The sequence below is a fragment of the Epargyreus clarus genome, unplaced genomic scaffold, assembly GCF_041222505.1.
Source record: "Epargyreus clarus isolate Ecla_fem2 unplaced genomic scaffold, WU_Ecla_fem_2.2 ptg000035l, whole genome shotgun sequence".
Classification (NCBI taxonomy): domain Eukaryota; kingdom Metazoa; phylum Arthropoda; class Insecta; order Lepidoptera; family Hesperiidae; genus Epargyreus; species Epargyreus clarus.
In genome coordinates, this window is record NW_027332240.1 from 7373337 (window position 1) to 7392461 (window position 19125).

A 19125-nucleotide genomic window follows, 5' to 3' on the forward strand; every position below is an offset into this window, starting at 1 on the left:
AACACCGAGCGCTGAGGAGGCGGCCATAACGTTTCGGTATTTAAAAAAAGTAAGAAAGGGAAATGTCACTTTTGGCGGGAGCGCACGCGCCTCACGTGTTCTGGTGGAACGTGAAATTAAATAACTTGTCCATTTTGTTAAATTTAAGTAGGTAATAAGTGACTGAATAAAAAGTACTGTGTGTAGTGATTTGTAAATCGTTGTGTTCATTTGTGTGTCCTGGTTTCCTCGCCCGCCTACCCACGCATTACCATGGCTTCTACTTCTGATATTAGTGTTACACCTTTAACTATATATTTGAAATCAATTCAGTAAAAGACGGACCTCTGATGAAAAAGATGGAAATTGCCATTTAAGATGACGAATATAATGGACTCATGTAACTTTTTACTTTTATGGTTGAAGTGTATAAGGGATTTTTATTGAAGTAGCAAACGAGCATGCAGTCCACCTGATAGTAAGTGGTTACCGCCCATGGACATCTGCAATAAACCCCAAATATGATAAGAGTTCTTACTTAGGTTAGCTGCGCTGCTACCCCTGAGGACTGAGTTGGAAGACTGCGGATAAGACTAAGTAACTATGTTACCACACCACACCTTACCACACCCTGCAAATCGGAGTACAGCAGCGTTAAACACCTGTGTGATTAGGAAGAAAAAAGTTTGGCGGTGGTGAGTCGAAACACAAAGAGCACACTAGAAACGCTCTAACATAACACATGAGCTACAATGAGCTACTATTAGCTCACTGTCGTTCATGTGTTACCTTCCTAAGTAGAACAGTTGTAATATTTGCTAAAAAAAACTAGGTAACTAGTATGTTGAGTGCCAAACATTTCAGAATCATACTTCACACACATAAAACTCGTATACATATATAATAACTGTAAATGTATTTTCCTAGTAAAAGCTCTAGAAAGTACAAGCTCCATACAGGAGCCACTGAAAGGTTGTGGATGTGTGCACACTTGATGGATGGTTTTATTTACGATAGCAAATCTATGTGATAAAAATGAGAACCTTGTAAGTAGGAGTATGATTTATGTACCTTTTTTATCTTATACTAGGATTTGCTCACGAATTCGTTTATGAAGCTTTTGATTTTTTATGATAAAAGTCATTGTTTTTCATAGTTATTTAAATTTTTTACTGTTCCGTACTCAAAGGGTAAAAACGGAACCCTAAAACTAAGACTTCGCTGTCTGTCCGTCTGTATATATCTCCGAAACCGTAATAGATAGACACATGATTTTTTTACAGAGGATGCATAAAGATGGCCGCTATAACAACAAACACTAAAAGTAAAATAAAGTTGAATATTAAAGGGGTCTCCATACAACAAACCGGTATTTTTCGATCTAACTGTTAAACCGTATTAGGAAGACGGTTGAAATTTTTACAATCCATTTACTATTATAACTGATATTTTATAAATACGAATAAGAACCATAAAACATATTTTAATATTGTTAATTTAATTTTATTAATAATATTATACGTTGTTTACGTATCATTCATCATCACCCCAACGCCATCTATTTTCGTTTCATATAACTAAGTATTGTTGAAAATAATAAAATGAATAAAAATGAGTAAAAAACATGAACATTTGGTGATACGGAAGCCTCCATGTGCGAGTTCGCTGACCAAAAACAAAAAATAATGCATGAAATGAAAAAGAATAACAATACAACACTGACAACACTTTAATAAGCTACCGTTTATAAACAGCTGAATAAGGTGCTAGACCTCCCACTATCTAAATGTAAAGCCTTCACTGTCCATACATATTTCAGCCGTCCCATTTCCACACTCATTATACCTCTAGAAGTTTGAAAAACGCCCGCATAAAAAGATATATATTTACTAGTGATGTGCCAGATATCTATATATGTATCCGCGGATATCCGAAAAAACCCGTATTCGTATTCATCACTTTTTGCAAGTCGCGAAACGGATTTTTTGAACATTATTAGATTTCATTAATTTCAGTAAAATTCTAAGTATGAGTAGCAATGAAATACTTTAAACCATGTAAATTCGTTCTATTTACTATAATTACTTATTTGGCACATTAATTATGCACAAATTAATATAAACGTATTTTTATTGTGTTATCGATATACTAAGTAATATATTAAGATAGCCTTTATAGTAATATATTAAGAAATAAGGTATACTCAAATTACTACATTAACTATAGTTTCAATAGCTTATTAATAACCACAGAGCAAAACTTTGAAGCCGTAACAATATTCACGGATTTAGGCACAAATGATCCGTTTCTGTCCGCAAATAAATTTTTGATGAATCGGAACATCACTGCGGTTCTAGATACTAATGATCCGCATCCGTATCCGTATTAACGGATACATTTTTAATGAATAGCACATCACTGACATTTACCCTCATATACGGTTAGCATAAAAAGATGTGCCACCTCACTGAGCCGAGGCAAGACTTAGAATGAGTACCGTCAACAAAATTATACAAGTTTACTTAGGCTTGCTTTGTTCCTTGTTATTTTTTATATTTTGTTATATTATTGCAGAGGAAATGAAATTTGTTACGCTAAATATTTGTTGTTTGTTAAGGTGAAATAAAAAAATAAAGATAAGAGTTACGGGTATGGGGTTTTACAAAGGAAATATAAACCCATGTATTTTTTCGAGAGAAGCACCTTTGTGTAAGCTACACATAAACGTTTCTATTAAATATCTTGTGGGAATTTGGTGGTTAGAGGTTAGAGGTGGTTTAGAGGTTTTTAAGTTTATTTCGCACGGACATAAGGATTAATTATATTATAGTTTGAAAGTTTTGAAATCAAAGACTAATGATACGAGATACTCTTTAAACTATTAGTTTTACTTTAAACGTTTATTTTGGATGATAATGTATGATTAGATTAGTGACGTCATTTTAAATCCAATATGGCGGATGCCTCTAGATAGCGAACCAATTATTTTTATGCAACCCCATAATTATATACCATAACCTACGTATTTTGATTATCAAATGACCACATAACCAATGTATTTTGATTATCAAATTAAAGTTCAAATATTACAAAAACAAAATTACTTTTAAAAAGCTTGTTCTTTTTGGTTTATTTGTTCAGTAAATATTTTATGTACCACACACAGCTAAAAAAGAAGTAAAACGGTCGGCAAAAACTATAATACATCATATTAGTACTTTTTCAGTGTGACTTTTTGCGTCACTTCTGCTGACCGTCCCACTTGTCGCAAAGGTCAGCTATATTTGCCCCACAGTTTGCAGTTGTTTGTTTTGCACTGCAGACTTATATATCATCTGTACATATGTTGTTGCACTCGTGTTTGAACGGAAATGAAAAACTAACAGTTTCTGCGGCAATTTGAGAGTCAAGGGTTTGTGTGCGTTCGGCTTATTTTGTGTATGTACAAAGTTTTGTTTTAAATATAAAAAATAACGTTTTTACAAAATCTGTATTAAGTATACTCTAGCATTTAGGTCTGTCTACTAAAAAAGATCTAGATGCTAGAGTATACTTGTCCCTGTAGTCCCGAGAGTAGAATAAAGCTACGGTATCCCCTACATGTCGTAAGAGGCCACTAAAAGGCGGCTTTCGTGGTCGCGGGTGGCAAGAGTGTGAGCTCAAACCGCTCGGTAAGAACCCAGGAATGGACGGCGATTTGTGTGGCCGCATATGGTCGTACACACCACATGGTCGGTAAGCTCTATACTCACCAGGGCGGGTCCGACGGGGCAACACGCTAAGAGTACTCCGAATGCGTTCCTTTGGAGATCCCGGAGTCCTCAAAGCAACGTCGAGGACGATCACTACGGGGTTTAAGAGCGGACGGGCACCAGGTACGTTTAGAAGGTTTCCCCCTTGTCAACAATAAAACAGGTCCTACAGTCATCTACACCTAGGACCTATAGTCTGATTCATAATTAGATGTCCAAAATGTAAACAAAGAAATGTCACTGTCAAAATTAACAAAAATAAAACATGTAACAAACTCAAAAAAAACGGAAATTTAACAAATATACACAATTTAACAAACGCGTTATGTAAACGAGAAATATTCGAGTTCAATCACAATCACGAAAATCAACAATATCAGTTACGAAACTTAAATGACGGCACAATAAATGTCTTGGATTCCGATTGTGTTACCATTATCACATTTTAATTTTTTACCATAAACTTAGTTTTTTATTATTATTACTGTATGGGAAGAAATTGAGGTGATATAAATATTAGAAAATATGAATTTATCTTAATTTATTTAGATTATTATTTTATTATTGTTGTATTACTTTAATATCGACAAAAATAAGAAACTACAATTTCTAACGTATTTTCTTGACAGGTCAACACCTTTGTTTACATTTTGGACCCCTAATTATGACCCAGACAATAGGCTTTAGTTCTATTTTCTATCCTTATTCTACGTAGTGTCGGAAAGGATATAGATCCAGGGGATCCGTTCTATCCGCTCTATTCTTATTTACCGAAAACTGATAAATGGAGCACCCCACGCTTTTTTCACAATTATACTATTAACTGTTCCTTAATTGATTCCTAGATTGAAAATTATTTTCCACTTTAAGTTGATTTTATCATAAAAGCGTGTTTTTTAGTTTTTTAAAATTATATTAATTTTATTAATTTTTAGTATTTGTTGTTATAGTGACCACCATGTTTCAGAACATTTGAGCTATAGGGAAATTACATTATTATTTTCAAAACTAAAAATCACGCTATAACAGTTATTGAAACTAAAAAGCAATAATTGTTGCAATCTAGTAACTTTGCGATGACCTTTCTCTAAGGCGCTCGAGCAATCTCGCCTCGAAAATTTGTTAATCCTGAGGATGTTGATAAGGACAATGGTACAAAATTATTAAAACTGTGCATTGTCATCGGTTTTTGATAATTCTTTTTTAAACTGAACGTTCAAAGTGGATAGAAATCGGGTTCAGATTCCGTTACATAGTTACATGTATGTATGCTGTGTAACATACATACAACCCAAGCTTATAAAAGCATGTTAACAATAAAATTGTGAAGTTATAACAAAATATATAAAGTTATAACAAAAACATAAAAATATAAATTTCATTTAGAAATTTTATTTACGTAATGCCAAATATAAAATAATTGTTACATAGATTAAAATGTTGCAATATTTGTAAACGTACTTTGAATTCAAGGGACTACAGCGTAATTACAAAGGCTATTTTAATAACAAATGCCTTAATTAATTAATGTTTAAGCTGAAGCACTAAAGGGTTATTAATTAATCGTTATTAATTAAACACTCGGCGCTGGATGGTTAAGCCCTAAATTAAGTTTCCTACTAAGGACAGGAGCTAGGTGCATTTTATCATTGTATTAGACTTAAAATATAAATAAGTATATGAGGATATGAGTAATCATATGATATTATTTATAGGAACAAAGGAGACTGAATTCCATACATATCTGGGCCCGAATGTAACAAGATAAAAATGGTGTGAATTTAAAGATTCCAAGTAATTATATTTCCATGTGTATGCTGCATTTATTAACATGTAGTGGACAGGTTTTCTTTTCTTTAAATGTCTAATCGATTAAATATTCAACAACTAATCATTTGGTCATGAAAACAAATAATTTTGTCATGAAAAACATTTTTTTTTGTTATTCGCCACTTCCAGATTGAGAAAAAGCTGAGTTTTATTATATTTTACATTAAAAACTTTGACCATTTTTTTAGACTATATCTCAACTTGTAACATTTTGGCCCACCATGTTCATTCTCCTCTCACGTCGTTATTGTCAACCTTGACTGGACATCTTTTCTAAGAGTGAGAGGGGTTAAGGTCATAGTCCATCGCTGGCCAAACATGTCACCAATAATTCACACTCACTTAAGAACTTTTTTAAAATCTTATAGACGTGAAAGTTTTCTTAAAAAAATACAGCACAGATCTCTTTCTCTAAATTCATCATCACATAAATATCTGACCAGGGATCAACCCGGATCCCTGCTTAGCTGAGCGCTCCAGCGACTAAACATTATGCCCTCGGGTTAGTCAAAGTAAAAAATACCTTTCATCACAAACTAAAGGCACTAGAACAAAGTGCCTGTAAGCTTAACGAAATTCCCTTATGGACGAATAAAATATTTTGTTTCAGAAGCTGCAAAGACGACCTTTTCAAAAATGTACATTTATAGCTTACGACAACTACACGTTTATTTTTAAATAATAATAGTCACGATGTGACTATAATTATTTAAAAATAATGCTATATATAGCTTATACCCGTTATTATTTAATAATCGATCTATCTAATGTATCGTCTACCAAAGATTGTAATGTGTCAATTTTGCTAAATATGAATTTCGATGTCAAATTTCGATCTTTGGTAGGCATAATTTGGATAGATTAAATATTAGTAACAGGGGATAATAACCATAATTACATATTTTTTTATCGCGCCAAGAAACTTTTGTAATGTATCTGATATATTTTATTATGAATAGTGTACCTACTTACTGAAAATAGCTTAATTTCAGTAAGTACATAGATGTAGTAGTCAATAGCTAGTCAACAATAATAGTGTAGTGTATAAAGGAATGTAGGTAGACAATAAAAGTTAGTTAGCAACTGACCGCGGTGTTTAAATAGTCTGATCTGCAATTGTGGGAACTTGGAGGAAACCTTACGGACGTTATACAAAGAAAACGTTTTTCTACAATTTGCAAAGTAGTCTCATGGCGGTGTCCAGATTTCCCCCATTTATTGAATGATCCGTGCCCAGTATTGGGATATAAAAAGACTTCTAGCCATACGACTTACGACAATAATAAACGTCGAAGTCGTGCAGTATAAAATAATAACTTAAAGTGTAGAGCGAACTTAATACCATTTTGGGTCGAAGAAATCCGATATTTATCGGCCTATCATTTTCAATATGCTTCGCTTCTAAGGGTGCTTATACACTTACCAAGCCCCTATTCTGAATTTCTACGATCTCTTGATACATAGCTACTATTTCGTTTAATGTCTAGTCGCTTTTATCTGAAAGGTTTCGATAAATATCAACGATAATAAAGGATCATCCATTATTACGAACTTTATCATTTTATAAAGGGGTTTATTAACTATCTATAATTATATTACCAATACTAGCAATACTATGATGTTATCTACACGACGGACACATTACTACTATTTTCGATGACAGTAAAATCGAATGACCAAATAGAATTTCCCTTTTTTTCATTGTTTAAATTCCCAATTATTTTACATAACAGGATTTTTGTGAAAATTAACGATACTAATATAACTTGGCGAGATAAAAACGACTTATAGTACCGTTCCTCGATTTACGTATTCACATACTAAAATCTGGCGAAGATATACGAGTACGTGGCGAAGACTGTTAAGGGTCTAACACACTGACAGCGGTATTGTGTAAGAAGCCGGAGTGCGTCACCAAATTCCAGGAACGCACGTAGTAATGTATATCTACATGAAAAAATTCAGTTTGGTTTCCCTCTATTATAACTATTATATCTATTATAGTAGTAGTATAAGCAGTGTTAGCCTAGTGGTTAAGAAACGCGGCCTCTCGATCGAGGGGTCCGAGGTTCAAATCCCAGGGCACGCACCTCTGATTTTCAAATTAATGTGCGTATTAGAAATTAATTATCACTTGCTTAAACGGTGAAGGAAAACATCGTGAGGAAACCTGCATACCTGAGAGATTTATAAAAAAAAAAAAAAATCTTAAGGGTATGTGAAGTCTACCAATACGCACTTGGCCGGCGCGGTGGACTATGGCCTAATTCTTCTCATTCTGAGAGGAGACCCGTGCCCAGCAGTGGGACAGTAATGGGTTGATGATGATCTATTATAGTAGTAACAATCGTTGCACTTGAAGGTATGAGAAAATAAATCTTTGAACATACTTTGTAAAATGAATTTTTTAAAGTGCAGTAGAGAACGAGCATGTGTTCATTTACGCACATACTTAACAATACATACTTAACCATTTAGATTTCGTCGTTTGTAAAACAAATATTGGTTCCATAATTGATGATTAGTATTACTAATGGGGGATAATGGTGAGTGGTTACCGACATCCATCGGCATTTGTAAAGAACTCTCAATATATTTTTTTTTATAATATAAGAGCAGCAGACGAGCTTGCAGTCCACCTGATGGTGAGTGGCTACTGCCGCCCACGGGCATCTGTAATCAACCCCAGATAGGATTAGATATTCCTACCTGAGCTCGGCCACAGATGCGCCGCTACACCGAGGACTAAGCTGGAACGCCTCGGAAAAGTCTGTCTCCCTTACCACACCCTTCAAACCGGAACACAATAGCGCCTAACACTGCTGTTATTAGGTAGAAATAGGTGTGGCGGTGGTGCCGCCGGAGTCGAACTACAAAGGGTTCTACCACCTTCGAAGCAAAGTAGAGCCTGGAGAACTAAGATGAATCCCGTGACAGTATTTAACTCTATTGCTATAAGGCAGATGTGACGGTAATGTGTAGTTCATTCACGAAGAGTTCTACCATCTTCAAATAATCACAAGTAAACAAGCGTTTGCTTCGCGTCAAATCGCAGCGTTTTAAAATCGTATGAGACTACCCTTAGCGAAGCAAATGGGGGAACGGGTCATTAAGATAAAGCAGGTTGAGTCGCTCATTTACAACGCCCCTAACAGAATAAAATGATCATTTTCCCTTCCCGCGCTCCAAATTAAAATGTCTTATGCTTCGCTCCGAAACTCTTCGCTACGAAATGCTTCGCTCCGAAGTTTTTAGGTCTTGAGTGGTTCCTAATCTAGATTGGGGTTGTAATTATGTGGCTTTAATTGGCCGTTAGGGTTCTTAGTGTTACTTGAAAATGTTTTGTATGTAATACAAGTAGAGAACGGGTAGAGTTAACGGGTAAGTTACTGCCGTCTGTTAGTCTCTATAACTAGAGAGAAAGAGTTTAACTGTGTATGCAATATGATGCATATGAGACAACCATCTTAGTTCTTATGAGTGGCATCTGTGATCGGCTTGAGATAAAACCCCTGTTTTGTATGAAGTTGGTTACAGATGTCTATGGGTGTTAGTGACTAGTTACCAATTTTCAGGCTGAATGTTTTTCGATCTTGTTATTACAATAAAAAGTCTGTTCAAGTTTTTACATGCATGAATAGTACCTACGAGTACAAGAAATTATAAGGAATCATACGATGGAATTACTCAGACTGTAGTTACAAAAAAAGAATTATTAAAATCGGTCCACTAACGGCGGAGTAATTCGTGTACATACATAAAAAAAAAGGTACCGGCCGAATTGATAACCACCTCCTTTTTGAAGTCGGTTAAAAAGATCCTATGTGGGGTTGATTACAGATGCCCATGGGCGGCAGTAGCCACTTAGCATCAGGTGGACTGCATGCTCGTCTGCGACTCCCATATTATAAAAAAGTAGTACCATAAGGAATCATACAATGAAATTTCTCAGAAGGAGTAAGAAAAAGATGAATTGAATTTTTCTTCACAAAAATGATAATATCTTTAAGTTTGGAAGGTGGTAGAATTAATTCTGTACCTTTTTCCAAGTTTTAGATTATAGTTACATCTGGCAGCTAACACTAATTGGTAATTCGAAAAGCTAATTTAATCATAACGAAAGAGATAGACAACAATAGAACGAGACGGGAACAGTTAATGTACTTAAGAAACTGAGCTTTCGTGCCATCCTTGATTAATTTAATTAGTTCCCGGCTTAAGAATTTCCTGTGTTTTAGGCACTTGTCATATAATTATACAGGAACTTGTGGTAACATATTTTCAAATTTTGATCTTTGGTTGATAAAAATTGGATGGAACCTGGTCTCATGTATGTATGACCGTATGAATTCCCTGTTAGGTCTTTTTTACAAATATGCTGTTAGTTCCATCTAAATTGTGGATAACAAAGTGACAAAGGCGGTTTTTGTAATAATGCTCCAAGGCTTCCAAGGCTCGCATATAGAGGCTTCTCGCTTGAACATGTTAGAAGCACAATATCGTTTATCGCTCACATACTCCCAATACGACACCAGGTTAATTCAGCGCTTTAATCTAGTTAAAGCGGCTTACTGCAGTGTCAGTTCATATTTATCTTCCTTTGAATTTGAGGATTATACTTGCTCCAAAACTTTATGGGGCTATTTGCTGGGTGTCAAAATTATCTGGTAAGTTATGTTAAATGGCGGAAGAAAGGTATTTTAGACGATATTATCTGATAACCCTAGCTTAATTTTATCCTCAATCAAATCTGATTTTGATTTTAATTCCAGCTTGATTTATAATTTTGAGAAAATAAGATTTAGATGCTTAGATGACGTGACAAGATCGTGGACGATATAGCCGAAATAAAACTTTAAGAAGCAATATCTTTTTAACGTAATTTTGACAAATTTACAGTTTATGGATTTTAATATTAGGTCATAATACTCGATTTGATTAAGAAAAACTATTTTTTAGAGATTTTTATATACGTAATGGAATCAGCAAGCAAGCTACGTATCACTTACTAGACAAAGTGTAATCTTACTTGCAAAAAGCCAATCTGGAATACTGTGACATATAGATTTATTTACACCAAAATTAAAAAGCCGATTTTGGCACTGGTCAATTGTAAATTGGTTACGTTGAGGTTAAAAAAAATAACAAAGAATACAACCGACCTCGATGTCATTACAAAGTAAAAAATAATTCAAATAAATGTTGGTTTAGTACATAGTACTGAAGTCGGCGCTCGATATATTTCGTTGGATAACGGCGTAATCAGCGTGTCCAATACGTCTTTGGGTAGTCGGTTAAATAAAACTCACCTTCATATAGCCAATCCGGCACACCGTTATGTATGGTACCGGGTATACCGGTATCCGTCACCCGGTAGCCGGTAGAGGACCTCGGCGCCGGCCGGTAGTAGATGTCGTAGTCCTTCACCGTGATGAGCCCGTGGCCCTTCGGCGTCCACATGGCCAGGAGCAGTAGTGGACCTTCGGTGATCACTCCACCCCCCACTTCGTCTGGTAGCGGGGTGAGTGGGTAGGACTCTCTGGGGAAGAAAAATATCATGTGAAACTTTCTGTAATTAAAACCGCGCACTAAAATTGTGTGTCATGGGCTTCATAGAGTGATAAAAACCCCAGATACAGTATAAAAATCTAAAATGCATCATTACGGTAGTAGAACCCATTATGGTTCGACTCCGGCGGCACCACCGCCACACCCATTTCTGCCTCATAACAGTAGTGTTAACCGTTGATATGTTCTGGTATGAAGGGTGTGGTAAAGTAGACATACATTTCCGAGGCGTTCCAGCTTAGTCCTTAGGTGTAGCGGCGTATTTGTAGCCGACGTCAGGTAGAGACATCTAACCTCACGTAGGAATATCTCGTGCTATCTGTTGATTACAGATGTCTATGCGCGGTAGTAGACACTTACCGTCAGGTGGATTGTAGACTCGTCTGCTACTATGATATTATAAATTATTATCATTCAGTTTTTATCTGATTGAACCCGAAACCTTTAGCGCTCTAATCTGTAAGGTAGGTACGCTCATTAAATGATATGCAAAGTTATAATCAATGAATAGGACAAATAAACTTTTTATTTAATTACGATGGTACCACCATCACAAAAAACATTTCAACTATTTTCCAAGAAAATCTAACAAAATATGAATGTGCCTAACGAGTGTGTAAGCGACCTCGGCATAAGAGAACTTCATCGCCACTTATACCAAGAACCGCTTCGATGAGTGAAGGGCTTTCAATAGGATCACGTGTCGGCGAAGGTTAAGTTATTTCAACGTTTGAACAATGCTTAACCATTGGTTAAAATATTTATGACGATTTTTCCAAAAGTTGCTTTTTTAAATTGAAGTAGCGAGCGAGCTTGGTTGTAAGTGGGTGCTACCGCTCATGGACATCTATAACCAACCCCGGATAAGATAGAGTTATGCCAGAGGGTGGCCACAAATGCTACCCCTGGCGACTAAGTTGGAACCCTTCGAATAATGTCTCACTGACCACACCCTTTAAACCGGATCATCGCGGAACACTGCTACTATTAGGCATAATAAAGGAGGCGGTGGTGATTCTCCCACCTTTAAATATTCTTATTACATTTGTACAAACAAAAGTAATTGATTGTACAAATGTGATATACTTAAAAAGCAGGTTGCACGAGGCATTCTGATTTAGTCCCCAGAGTACATAAGGCTTTGTGAGTGGCAGATTCCTTTCCTACGAATATATTTTTACGTATGAGTGATAAACTTGAAAATATTATAAAAACAAAAATTTCGATGCCAACGACACCTCATATGTTTAAATCCGTGAAGCCGTTTGAGCTGAATTTGAACTTCGGACCATTAGACAAAAAACACAGTTTATTAACTACTAGGCTTTCACTGCTCCTTACTAAAAACCTTAACTAAAATAGTACCAGAAACTTCGAAAAGCTTCTCAAAGTTTATTAAAAAAAAATATAAGTACAATACAAACAATGCCCGCATTCGACTCGAGGAAACAAAACTCAAGTTTAATACTTTTAGGAAAATGTCAAAGTGTCCCCAAAACAAAGGTAAAATGTCTCGCAAACAAATGCAAGGTATTGTGAAGCTTTGAATAATATTTGGTTTTTGGAGTTTCATTTTGAATTGCATGACAAGTTGGTTGCACGAGCCTTTCTAATTTAGTCCACAGAGTACAGAACGCCTGTGTGTGGCAGATTCCTTTCCTACGAACACATATTAAAGTATGAGTAGTAAACTAGAGGAATTTTATAAAAACAAAAAAATCGATGCCAACGACACCACATATGTTTAAATCCGTCAAGCCGTTTGAGCTGTATTTAAACCTCGGACTCTTAGACCAAAAGGCCCAGTTACTTAATCACTACACTTTCACTGCTCCTTATTAAAGTACTTAATTACAGTAATATCACTGTTATACTAAAACATGAATATTGCAGAAACTTTGAATAGCTTCTCAAAGTTTTTTAACAAAAATATAAATACAAACAAATTATGCCCGCATTCGATAGGAATACCTAATCGTATTTGAGGTTGATTACAGTAGCCACTTACCATTACGTGGATAGCATGCTCGTCTGCTACTCCTATATAATAAAAAAAAACAGAAACTTCGAAAAGCTTCTCAAAGTTTTTCAACAAAAATATAAGTACAATACAAACAATGCCCGCATTCGACTCGAGGAAACAAAACTCAAGTTTAATACTTTTAGGAAAATGTCAAAGTGTCCCCAAAACAAAGGTGGAATGTCTTGCAAACAAATGCAAGGTATTGTAAAGCTTTGAATAATATTTGGTTTTTAGAGTTTCATTTCGAATAGCACGACAAGTTGGTTGCACGAGGCATTCTAATTTAGTCCCCAGAGTACATAAGGCTTTGTGAGTGGCAGATTCCTTTCCTACGAATACATATTAAAGTATGAGTAGTAAACTAGAGGAATATTATAAAAACAAAAATTTCGATGCCAACGACACCTCATATGTTTAAATCCGTCAAGCCGTTTGAGCTGAATTTGAACTTCGGACCCTTAGATCAAAAGGCCGAGCTTCTTAACTACTAGGCTCTCACTGCTTCTAGATTCTGGACCACTAGACTATCACTGCTCCTTACTAAAATACTTAACTACAATAGTATTACTGATATTACCAAAAGTACTCTTACTTAACTATAACATTAATATAACAGAAACTTTGAAAAGCTTCTCAAAGTTTGTTAACAAAAATATAAGTACAATACAAACAATGCCCGCATTCGACTCGAGGAAACAAAACTCAAGTTTAATACTTTTAGGAAAATGTCAAAGTGTCCCCAAAACAAAGGTGGAATGTCTTGCAAACAAATGCAAGGTATTGTAAAGCTTTGAATAAAATTTGGTTTTTGGAGTTGGTTGCACGAGGCATTCTCATTTAGCCCCTAGAATACGTAATGCTAACGCATATGTTTCGAGATGCAGATTCCATTTGTACGAATATATATTCAAGTACGAGTAGTATACTAGAGGAATATTACAAAAACAAGAATTTCGGTGCTAACGATACCTGATATGTTTAAATCCAAGCCATTTGGGCTGTATTTGAACCTCGGATCCTTAGATCAAGAGGCCGAGGTTGTTAACAACTAGACTATCACTGCTCCTTATTAAAGAACTTAATTATAACTATACTATATAATAATAAATAATAGTACAACTATATCATAGTATTACTGGTATTAACATAACAAGTCTGTTATGGTGATACCAGTAATACTATTGAATATGTTGTTATGTCTTATTTAACTATAACATTAATATAACAGAAACTTTGAAAAGCTTCTCAAAGTTTTTTAACAAAAATATAAGTACAATACAAACAATGCCCGCATTCGACTCGAGGAAACAATACTCAAGTTTAATACTTTTAGGAAAATGTCAAAGTGTCCCCAAAACAAAGGTGGAGTGTCTCGCAAACAAATGCAAGGTATTGTGAAGCTTTGAATAAAATTTGGTTTTTGGAGTTTCATTTCGAATTGCATGACTAACTAATCTAATTTAGTCCCCAGAGTACATAAGGCTTGTGAGTGGCAGATTCCTTTCCTACGAACACATATTAAAGTATGAGTAGTAAACTAGAGGAATATTATAAAAACAAAAAAATCGATGCCAACGACACCACATATGTTTAAATCCGTCAAGCCGTTTGAGCTGTATTTAAACCTCGGACTCTTAGACCAAAAGGCCCAGTTACTTAATCACTACACTTTCACTGCTCCTTATTAAAGTACTTAACTACAATAGTATCACTGTTATATTAAAACATTAATATTGCAGAAACTTTGAATAGCTTCTCAAAGTTTTTTAACAAAAATATAAATACAAACAAATTATGCCCGCATTCGATAGGAATACCTAATCGTATCTGAGGTTGATTACAGTAGCCACTTACCATTAGGTGGATAGCATGCTCGTCTGCTACTCCTATATAATAAAAAAAAAAAACAGAAACTTCGAAAAGCTTCTCAAAGTTTTTTAACAAAAATATAAGTACAATACAAACAATGCCCGCATTCGACTCGAGGAAACAAAACTCAAGTTTAATACTTTTAGGAAAATGTCAGTGTCACCAAAACAAAGGTAGAATGTCTCACAAACAAATGCAAGGTATTGTGAAGCTTTGAATAAAATTTGGTTTTTGGAGTTTCATTTCGAATTGCATGACTAACTAATCTAATTTAGTCCCCAGAGTACATAAGGCTTGTGAGTGGCAGATTTCTTTCCTACGAACACATTTTAAAGTACATCTGAGTAGTAACTAAGCTAGAGGAATATTATACAATAATATAAAACAAAAAATCCTATTTTAATGACACCTCATATGTTTAAACTCGTCAAATCTATTCTGCCTATTTCTGCCTAACAACAGCAGAGTCAAGCACTGCTGAGATCTGCTTTGAAGGGTGTGTAAGAGAGACATACTTTTCCGACGCGCTCCAGGTTAGTTAAGAGTAGCGGCGCATCTGCGGCCAACCTTAGGTAGGATTATTTCATCTTGTCTGTGATTAATTACAGATGTCCATAGGCGGCAGTAGCCACTTACCTTCAGGTGGATTACATGGTCATCTGCTCCTATATTATAAAAAATAAAAAAAGCCGTTTCGGCTCTAGCACATACCAAAGTATGAGACGTATATGCATACATATGCTCAAAAACACAAGCCTTCGTAGGCGGATAAAAAGCATATAAGTAATTATGTTTCGCTTCAGCGTAGCAGTTTCCGCTATGAAAAACGTTTCATCAATACTTTTCCCCTCCTATTGCGCGCTTAAAGAAATGTAACTTCAATAATACACTTCAGTCATTTTTAAAATGTACAAAAATTTTGCTGATACAAATATTCCTAATGTATTTTGTAATAAAAACTTCCTTGTAAGATATGCTTTCAAATAACCAAAACTCCATTTAAATTGTATCAGTAGTTTCTGAGAATAGCACGGACATAAAAGTTTACATACATACATACGAGTACATAACGGTCGGATACAGATCCTCTCTTTATGAAGTCGGTTAAAACCGAATCTGATAATCTAATTATCTCGCTTATCGCAACCCTTTTTATATAGAACAGCTACTCAATTCCGTAACTTGTAAGTACACTTACCGTACATTAAAGTATTTCCGGGTTCATTCGCAATATTAAACGAGATATTATATTATAAATATTACTAATATATGCACCTAATTATCTCGCTTATCCCAACGCCCTCTATATATAACAGCTACTCTATTCCGTAACTTATAAGTACACGTTCCGTACATAAAAGTATTTCCGGGCTCATTCGCAATATTAAGCGAGACAATTAGATAAATATTATAATTATATATTAGTGATAAATATTACTAATATATACACCAAATTATGTCGTTTATCGCAACGCCCTCTATATATAACAGCTACTATATTCCGTAACTTATAAGTACACGTTCCGTACATAAAAGTATATCCGAGTTCATTCGCAATATTAAGCTCACGTTTCATGCTGTACGGTTGCCAACTTTCCGAAGTTCAAATCGGGACATGGTTAAATTGCTTCGTTTTCTGTCGGTTTTTATGTGTCTTTATACTTTCCAAGACTTATTTATTAAATTCGTTCCATATTTGGAATTAGGAATGTCATTGGTAAGAAGTTACTTAGTTTTTGTTGAATAGTTGTTGTAATTTACGTATACAAAACTGATTTGTTCCAGATATTTTAGAAGATGAACTGGGGCTTTTTAAAAATATGCGAGAGATTTTCTTCAAAGCTGATAGTATTGACGACTCTTCTAGTGTATACATCGTTTATAAGTGAATATAGGTATCATCTACAGGTGAAAACGTATTTATTACTAATTTGTAAATACACCTAATTATCTCGCTAATCGCCCTCTATCGCTATCAATGCCCTCTATATATAACAGCTACTCTATTCCGTAACTTATAAGTACACTTTCCGTACATAAAAGTATATCCGGGTTCATTCGCAATATTAAGCTCACGTTTCATGCTGTATGGTTGCCAACTTTCCGAAGTTCGGGACATGGTTAAATTGCTTCGTTTTCTGTCAGTTTTTATATGTAGTTTAGGAGACTTTTATTTATTAAATTCGTTCCGTATTTGGAATTGAGAATGTCATTGGTAGGAAATTACTTAGTAGTTTTTACCCGACTGCCAAGGAAGGGTTATGTTTTTCGCGCGTATCTTGTATGTTTGTCTTTCTTTATTTGATCCGATCTTACAAACGGCTAGATAAATTTCGACAGTTAATGTGTCATTACATTCGTCTCAATGACCCGAGTGTCCTTAGATAGGTGTTAGAAAAAAAAAATCAAAAGGGTGATTTTTTGGCGCGAAATAGTAACCAATTTAAAAAAAAAAGTTAACCGAACCTATCAAGTGGGATATGAAATGAAAGTAAATTAAACGTAGACTATAAAAATATATTTGTATATATATAAAACAGCAAGATGGCTGACTGACTGACTAATTAAATGACTTTTTCATTTTTCAGAAATCAACGTACAGCCAAAACCGCTCAACTTAGAGTTCTGAAATTTTTCACATAAGTTTGCTATATATCGTAAATAAATACTAAGAAAAGATTTTTGGAAATTCCGCCCCTAAGAGGGTTAAATAGGGAAAAACAGTTTTTTTGAAATCCTTTAATTTTGAAGCAACTACTATAAAATTTAGTATTTGGCTTTCTGGGTAGGAACAAGAACATACCTCCCCATCCCCTTCCGAAAAATCAGCCCCGTAGAGAGTAAAATAAGGGTTAAAAGTTCATTTGAACAACCGTCAATTTTGAAGCAAACACTATAAAATGTTGTATCAGGCTTGTTCGATAAAAATAATGAAATTCTACCCCAACGAGGTATTATAATCACCGGATAGATGTTTTATAGATCGTAAATGGTGGATATTTTTTTGCGAAATAGTAACACGTTTTAAAAAAATACCAAACCTATCGAGTAGGGTATCAAAATAAAGGAACTTAAAAGATATTACACATACATTATATAATATATACATATATAAAACATATTGAGATGATTGTCTGACTAAATGAGTAGTGCTGCTGTGATAAAGATAAACGCAAAGGAAAACCGCTGAACTTTAGAGTGCTCGAAATTTACTCATAGGTTATTTACATAGCGTAAATGAGCTCTACGAGGATAAAATAGGATAATATTGTTTAAACATCTTTTGATTTTCAAGCAGATACCTTCTATGAAACTATGTATTTGGCTTTCTGGATAAAAATAATAAAACACCTATTTCACAGTTTTTGGAAATTCGACTTTAGCTTTAGTGCAGTCGGGTTTTTTGATTTTTTAATTAATTACTTGTTGTTGAATATTTGTTTTAATTTAATATTGAGATCTGGTTTATTCTGGAAAGTTTTTCTGAAAGACGATGACTTGGGACTCTTTAAATGACGCAAGAAGAGCCTTTCTTCAAAGCTGTTGTAATAAAATCATAATTTATGGGTGAATAGATTACCAGGTTCCAGCTTTTGTCCCACCGCAAGGTATAGGTGTCTCATACAAGTAGAAGACTTAGAGCATACTCCACCACACTGCTTCAATGTGGGTTGGTGGTGGCAGTGGTAAACTCCATACGAGATGTTTTCAACCAGTGCATAAACCTCCAACAAGTTAACGACACGACTTCTAATTCTTACTATTAACTCGGTGACGGCCGAACTAGCCCTTAGGAGTACAGTAGCATTACCATGAGTTTACAAAAGTATTACTCGCTAGCGACTGCGTAAAATAAATGTATGAAAAATTCTACAGCGCCTCTGGTGGTTACGCGTAGAACTAAATTCCGTAGTGTGAGCCACTCGTCACGTAAAAAACCTATCGAAATCAAATCGCTAGCGAATGTCATTATGATCTATTGCCATACAAATTCGGTCCCATGAGTCATTAATTTGACACACGTTGTCAAGAAATACCGTAACGATAGTAGTTATGTTATTCACTGCACTTTATAGCAAAATGACAATAGTTTTCTATTTACAA

At 34.9% G+C, this 19125-nt stretch overlaps 1 protein-coding gene across 1 annotated transcript in view; it reads right to left on the reverse strand.

The window, feature by feature from the left end:
- Positions 1-19125, reverse strand: part of Dpp10 (Dipeptidyl peptidase 10) — a 139943-nt gene that overhangs the window by 36022 nt on the left and 84796 nt on the right. Inside the window, exon 5 of the mRNA XM_073092276.1 lies at positions 10871-11100. Within this exon, the coding sequence (XP_072948377.1) occupies positions 10871-11100 (230 nt within the window). The remainder of the gene's footprint in view (positions 1-10870; positions 11101-19125) is intronic.